The sequence below is a fragment of the Cariama cristata genome, unplaced genomic scaffold, assembly GCF_000690535.1.
Source record: "Cariama cristata isolate BGI_N322 unplaced genomic scaffold, ASM69053v1 scaffold3668, whole genome shotgun sequence".
Taxonomy (NCBI): domain Eukaryota; kingdom Metazoa; phylum Chordata; class Aves; order Cariamiformes; family Cariamidae; genus Cariama; species Cariama cristata.
Genome location: NW_009630503.1, coordinates 106,115 through 113,820, shown reverse-complemented (window position 1 = coordinate 113,820; position 7,706 = coordinate 106,115). Strand labels below are relative to the sequence as shown.

Genomic DNA, 7,706 nt, shown 5'->3' with positions numbered 1-7,706 from the left:
ATCTTTGTCAGCGACATGGACAGTGGAATCGCATGCACCCTCAGCAGCTTTTCCAGTGATGCCAAGCTGTGTGGCGCGATCAACACACTGGAGGGAAGGGATGCCATCCAGAGGGACCTTGAGAGGTGGACCTGTGTGAACCTCCTGAAGTTCAGCGAGGCCAAGTGCAAGGTCCTGCACATGGGTCATGGCAATCCCAAGCACAAATACAGGCTGGGCGGAGAGTGGGTCAAGAGCAACCCTGAGGAGAAGGACTTGGGGGTGCTGGTTGACGAGAAGCTCAACATGGCCCAGCAATGTGCGCTTGCAGCCCTGAAAGCCAACCATGTCCTGGGCTGCATCAAAAGCAGCGTGACCAGCAGGTTGAGGGAGGGGATTCTCCCCCTCTACTCTGCTCTCATGAGTAGTGCCAGACTCATGGAGTACTGCTTTCGGCTCTGAGACCTGCAACACAAGAAGGACAGGGACCTGTTGGAGCGAGTCCGGAGGAGGCAGAGGGCTGGAGTACCTCTCCTATGAAAACAGGCTGAGAGAGCTGGGGTTGTTCAGCCTGGAGAAGAGAAGGCTCCAGGGAGACCTTAGAGCAGCCTTCCAGTACCTAAAGGGGCCTACAAGAAAGCTGGGGAGGGTTTTTTTACAAGGGCATGGAGTGATAGGACAAGGGGCAATGACTTTAAACTGGAAGAGGGAAGATTTAGATTAGATACTATGAAGAAATTCTTCACGGCGAGGGTGGTGAGGCACTGGCACAGGTGAAGAAGCAGCTGCGGATGCCCCATCCCTGGAAGTGTTCAAGGCCAGGTTGGATGGGGCTTTGAGCAACCTGGCCTGGTGGGAGGTGTCCCTGTCCACGGTAGGGAGGTTGGAACTGCATGGTCTTCAAGGTCCCTTCCAATCAAACCATTTTATGATTCTGTGATATGAAATCTGAGGAAATGTCTTGAATATTTTTTTTCAAGCTCATATCTAGGGGGTGGCTGTTGAGTGTTATGTTAAGCACAAGAATGGTTTGAACTAGTCAGTCTTTTTAGTAGTTGGTGTACTCAACCTGCTTTAGATTTAAAGTGGTTCATTGTTTGCAGGATTAATACTCCATTCCTGTGATGTGCTTTTCTAATGTACTATATAAAAGGCTTGTTATTAGCGGGAACCACCATTAGGAGGATTTTCCATCCCTCCTGAGTGACCAGCATGTTAGTGCAAGTTGTAATAGATAGCACATGGGAAATGGAGAATTTAGGAATTATTTCAACAAAGATGTGGTTTGATCTGGTCACCTCTTTGTAACTAAGGTCTGTGCCTAAGATGCACCTGGCACTGGTTCTTTTTGGGTCTCTTTCAGAGGAGAGTAAAAGCTCCCCCCTTATAGTGGTTGTGCATATATAGGCACATGGCCATATAGAGATTCATTTGTATCATCAGAGTAGCTAGAATGCACACTCTATTTTACTGAAAATTGTGCCAGTTTTGTACTATGAGATTTTCAGAGTAAGTCAAGGAATTATGTGTGATCAGAACAGGGTGGTAATAAGTTAACCTTTAGCAGCTAGAACTTGCTGTGAGTTCCCTGTTTCCTTTCTTGCTTTTGGTATTACAGAAATGGTGGATTTTGCATTGCTTGTTTACTGCAACCCAGTGTGAAGTGCATTTGTTGGAAGTCACCACTGATCTATCAGTATAACTAACAAATTTGAGGTAGGTTTTAAATATAAAGAAACTTAGGGGTTTAAAGTGTGTTTCTTACCTGTTTCTCATGGCTCTTGAGAGCATTTTAGTAATACTGCCATAGCTTCTTAGGTTATGCATGTATCTGTTAAGAGATGTGTTTTAAACTGAGTTATCAGCGAAGATTGGAAGTGAAAATAAAATATGCAGAATTTGTGTATAGGGTAAATATGTTTAGGGAAGTCTATTAGCTTAAACATTCTTTCCTATTATTGAAATGCCTGAATTGTGATGTTGGTGTAAAACAAATGCTAAAAAACACTTAATGGTTTTGTATGATCTTTTAAGGCAGTCAAATCTGTATAGCTGTTATGCATACAAATATTTAAGTTGAGAGAGAGATGTAGGTTCCAAAGTCAAATTTTCTGTAGTGAGGTTATTCCTGAACTAGGGCTGCCTGATCTGTGGAAGACTCTGTCTTGTTCAATGTAGAGAATTAGTACTAGCACTTACCAAATGCTTTTTCTGTGTATGGTCCAATTCATGATTCTTTGTGAATGGAAAGATAACCAGTAATTTCTTCACAGTGCTTATATATTGTTCAGCACTGTGGCATCAGAGACCTCTGGAAATCTTTATTTGTCTTTACAGCAATAGAGTTGTCAAAGAGCAACGATAACTGTAATCTACAGATATGGCACTGAATAGGCATCTGTTCAGAAAGTGTCCAACAGTTTTGGCTATTTAGTTAGAGATGTCAAGAATGTTCTTTCCCATGGTTGGTGATGTTCTCTACAAGTCCAGGCTCAGCTGTCAGTGATTTCAGTCATTGTGATGATCACTTAGCTCTTTGCAAATTGGAGACTGAGCTAGGCACATTATTAAACAATGAACACAAAATCCCTTTGGATTGAGGTGACAAAAGGAGGAATGGAACAGATTTTGAAGAGCAACATTAAATTGCTTTATCTATGAAATCTTCTTTATTTTCTTTTTTATTTTCCAACTCTCATAGAAAGTGAAGCAGAGGTCATGAAGGTTAGTTTCTTTTATCTTGTAACCCTGATAAATTTTCAGGAGAGAAGTCTTGTGTACTGGACGTAATTAAGTTCATGTAAGAAAAATGTCACATGAACATATAATTAAATGTTATCCTAATGCATACACTATAAACCAAAATATGGTTATGTAGACTTCTGTCAGCTGTAACTACCCGCCAGAGAAATTGAGAGTATGTTTACAAGATCAGACGTGAAATGTAAGGATGTCATACTATTCAGTCTGTCAGTACCTCCTGAATACATTCTCTTATTTATAAAAAAGCTAATGAAATAAAATAAAACTCCAAACTGATTACTTTGTTGCATGTCCTTCTTTTTAGAGTGAAACTACAAACTCAATACCTGTAGGTTGCCTAGTTTCTCGTCCTGTAATCCTTTTCTGTTTCTTCCTCATTCATATCCTGTCCCCTCCACCTCTATCAAAGTTACTGTTTCAGGCTCTTTTGAGAAGGAATTTCTATTTCAAATCTTTTCTCATTTCAGGACTTACTCAATGGATTCTATTAGCAGTTCTAAATCTAAGTTAAAAATATACTACATTGCCTCACTTCCCACTGCATTCATGACAAAGGCAAGGATACACTCAAGTGACTGTTGTTATCTCTTTTTTTCTTGTTAGTGTTCTTCTTGCAGCCCTGCTTTGCAGCAAAATAATATTTCAATGTCTGTTGTCAAACATGTCAGATTTTCATACTTTGAGCCTTTTAGAAGCATCTGTTTCATTAATAACATGAAGAGTATCGGTGTATTTCCACAACGGGATCTGAATTAGTTTGTGTTTCATTTGCCGAGCTCCACATGCTTATGAGAGGTAGAAGTTTGTGGTCTAAGCAACTCTTGTTTCTGTTGGGATTTTTATTCAGTATTGTTTCAAAATTAAGGAGAAGTCACAGTTAATGTTCTTTACAGGTCTGAGCATTGCTGGAGAAAGACAAATGATGATGTGTGTAAATTGACCAAGGCTTCTAACGAACCAGAAAAAAATAACGTCTCCACTTTTAGAAGACGGGAGCTGCAGAAGAAAGGTTTGTAGTGAGCAGTAATCTGACATTTAAATATGAATTTTGGAGAGTGTTGGGAAATTTTCTTTTTTTAGTCTAATATGAGGAGAGCACAGAAATAAAATAGGCATTACACATACTGTGTATGTGTTTCCTCAAAATGCAGTTTTTTACAGATGTAAAAATATATCAAATAGCTGTTTTTAAGTAGGAATAAAGCTGTGGTGAATCAGATCTGTGGAAAGAAAAGGAAACTGAGGGAAGCCTTACTGCACCATTGTAATGCTGATTTTATATAAAGCCTTATATTCAAGAATGCAATAGATTAAGAATGTTCAAATGGTTTGTGAACCCTGCTAAAATGTTTATGCTATATGACAATATTTGTATTTACTGCTGAAAAATGATGAGCTCTATGCTGAGTCTCCAGGGAGAATGTACTGTCTTTTTAATACTGGTTAGTAATATTCACAGATTAGAACAGGAAATGGAGAGTATTGCATCCAGCAGAAGATAAAAGAAAGACTGTGGACTATGGAGTGCTAGTTCTTACTTGGAAGGGAGCTATGAATTTGACTATACCCTTATCTTAACTAACTCTGCAATAATAATCTTTCCTTAATTATTTTAGGGAATATATTTTGGCAGCTACACACAATTAAAAAAGGGAAGAACTATCATGGAAGGTATCTGCTTCCATGCATTTTATTTAAGACATAACAGATATGAAGAAATACAAAGTTTTTTAAGGATAACCCATTAAATCACCTTTTTTTTTTTTTTTTCCTGACACAGAAAACAAGAACTGTGATGAACTGGAAAAGAGGAGCAGAAACATGAACAGCACCACTCTTAGTCAGAAGGAATCGGGCTCTTTTGATTCTGAGAAAAGGAAAAGACGATCTAGTGGCCATATTTCTGATGATTGTAATGCACACATTCCAGAAAAAACACTTCTACTGTCTGTAAGTTGCACTTCATTTTAATGTATGTGTTTGTGTACACACATGTACACATGCTTCTGTAGCAGCAGTAGCAACATCTAAAATAAGAGAATTATACTAATAAGTAGGGTATCTAGGGATACTGTTATACCTGTTGAGGGAAAGTAGTTCAGTGGCACATCAAGATGTACTTGTATCCACAACATCAACATAGGCTTCTTGTAGCAGAAAGGTTGAGAGAGATGAATGACCATGTTTTCTTCAGGAGCATGGAGTAAAACAATTTTGGAAATAAAGCATCTAGCTACTGAAGTGAAGCTTCTTTTACAGGTGGTATAGAACTAATTAGGGACTTTAATACAAAAATTACAAAGTATACCTTTGGTTATTGAAATCTTGCAAATGTCATCTTTCTCCCTCCTCAGTCTATCGTACTCTTTCATAAAGTTTTATTGTTATCTGTCACTAAGATTTGGGTGGGTTGGGGGCAGTAAAAAAAGAAAAAAGACTGAGAGAATCAGTCAGTCAAGTGCAGTGACTTATATTCAAGCATTTGAATACAACAAAGGCATGTCTGTAACCTTCTGATTAAAACCCCACAGAAGTAGGTAGTTGGTGAGTCCTGTTCACCCAGTTGACCAAGCCATGCATTTGCAAACTAATGAGCATCACTGGTGCTTGGTCTTTCAGTGTCAGACAATGAGAGAGCTGCCAAAAAATCAGAAATAGTTTCTTGTTCAGTTTGAATGAGGGTCATAGTAGACTTTTAAAAGCTTGTCCCTCATGCCTTTATGTAATACACTTTGGTATACGAGGAGGGAGAAATTACCCTGACTTGAGCTCTAAATGCAGCTACATTAAGCTGTAATTATTTTGTCTAGTACATAGCTTAAGTCTCAGTGAACATTGATCGGAACTGTCATAGAAATGTCAAGAAATAAACGTACGTCCTGTTTCTGATTCCTGTTTTCTAGAAAGAGCAAAGATTGAGTTCAACTCAGTCTCCTGGCCACAGAACACCATGTGATGATGGACAAGGTCGCAGATCTAGTACAATTCTGGTGCCGCGTTGTATTCCCCAGCCATTAAAGAGAGACTATAAAGACACTTCCACCCACAACCACTTAAGGCCTGCTTACAGCTGCACAGAAGAACCTGGCTCGGAGTCTCCTCCCAGAAATTTGTCAGAGAAACAGCTTTCTGCCACCAGTGAGGACGTGATTTCTCCACGAGTTAGCACTATCAGGAAATTAAAGGTGGATACCTCACAGTACCTGAGCAAGCTGCGGAACAGAATCTGCAGGGGTAATCGGCAGCTTGTTTCGGTTGACCCAAGTATGTACTGTATCTGTGCTGCTGACAATTACTATTGGTATGCTTAGGTACCAGGAGAACTCTTGCATGACTGACTAGTTGAAACATGGATCAAAAGACTGAAGACAGAGATCATGTTGTTTGTAACGCGTTGTGCAGGTTAGAGAACAGTGCCTACTCCCAGTGTCCTCTATTGGAGTGTAGAGAGTCTTGTACTTGAGAAATAGGATAGACAGCAGGATTTTCAAATTCCGGTCCTTATTTTGTAACTATTTTTGTGGCTGTGGAAAATCAAGCTTGTGTTTTTTAATGGTGCTTAAACTGGGAAAAAATATTTCCTCTTTGAAGCAGCTATGTTGTGGCCTATTTCTTTTAATAGTCAAATAATTTTGAGGATCTTGGGTAGTAAGTGTTAATAAAGATACAAAGCAGTACTTGTTGCATACGCTTTCATGCACACAGACCTTGACTGGTTTGGGCTTTAATATTACATACTGCAAGAGAGAATTCTTTGCTCAACTGAAATCCACAATGAAGGAAATATTCTCAAGTCTGTGTCTTGTAGTATATGTATACTTCTTTCTTCCTCTTCAGTTGTCCTTTCCAGTGATGATGAAGATGGACCTTCTGAACCAAAATGCACAGAGCTGCTACAGGATGATGTCACTGACAATAAGGAAACAGACCAACAGTCTGATTTCTGTTTCTCAGCAAAGCAATTGGAAGACAAGATGGGAAGTCACACAGAGCAGGTAGTCCAGTTTTTGGCCCATGTATTGCTATACCAACAGTTTATTTATCCAATGTTTATTTTTTTCTTGCATGTTTGGGACAAAAGTGAAATGCTTAGAGCAGGTATGATTAGACCCAGCAACAAGCAGTAGCTGCAGTGATTTATTTCACAGATAGAATTCTGGACAGTCTTCAGAGAAGATCTCTGGCTCTGAAGCTTGAGTGTTTTTGCAACATACCATGTATTTCATATTTTGAAAATAAACATTTGGAAATGTTTAATATTACGAAACAGGAAGGATCAAGTAATAACCTGAGCTAGAGGTAGACATGGTGAAGATACATCTGGGAAAAGTTTTTTGTCACACAATGTTTTATATTGATAGTACTTCAAGTCAGTAGTTTCTTCTTGTCATCCAGTCCTCTGTTGTAATTCAGTGCCTGAAGAAGTTCAGGGATCTTTGTTGACAGCAGACAGAGTTAAGTTCCCTTTCCTGTGTGACTAGCAGTAGAATTTGAATCTAAAACTAGCCATAAAGTTGTTGCCCCATTTTGGACTTAATTAGCCTTGTGCTGCTTACTTTGACCTGGATTTGGGTTATCTCTGTAATACTGAAACAAGTCAGAAGAGCCATTGCTGCTGCTTCTCACAGGTTCATCATTTTGATAAGCATTGAATTGGATGCTGTACCTTTGATATCATAAGAGGGATATTTTTTGTTGCTCTGTTGTTTGAGTTTTTACTTGCCTGTAGATTAGTAAGGAGAACAGATTATGTCTTGGCAATGGGAAATTTAGAGGTGGAGCAAGATACTGTTAGGCCCTTAAGGACATTGTCGGTAATAATTGTAATGACAACATTTACAGCTTTTTAATAATGGAATTTTTGTATGGAAGTTGGCTTTGGGAGTGAATTCTTACAAACATGAAGAGAAAATTCCTAAAATTACAGGAGGGAAATATCTCATTTAAAGCCCTGTAGTAAATAC

General features: G+C 39.0%; 1 protein-coding gene across 1 annotated transcript in view; it reads left to right on the top strand.

The window, feature by feature from the left end:
• Positions 1 to 15: 15 nt before the first annotated feature.
• LOC104165809 (sentrin-specific protease 7-like) overlaps positions 16 to 7,706 on the top strand; it is a 28,008-nt gene continuing 20,317 nt past the window's right edge. Inside the window, exons 1-5 of the mRNA XM_009705557.1 lie at positions 16 to 164; positions 3,636 to 3,751; positions 4,523 to 4,692; positions 5,646 to 6,006; positions 6,580 to 6,737. Of these exons, the coding sequence (XP_009703859.1) occupies positions 16 to 164; positions 3,636 to 3,751; positions 4,523 to 4,692; positions 5,646 to 6,006; positions 6,580 to 6,737 (954 nt within the window). The remainder of the gene's footprint in view (positions 165 to 3,635; positions 3,752 to 4,522; positions 4,693 to 5,645; positions 6,007 to 6,579; positions 6,738 to 7,706) is intronic.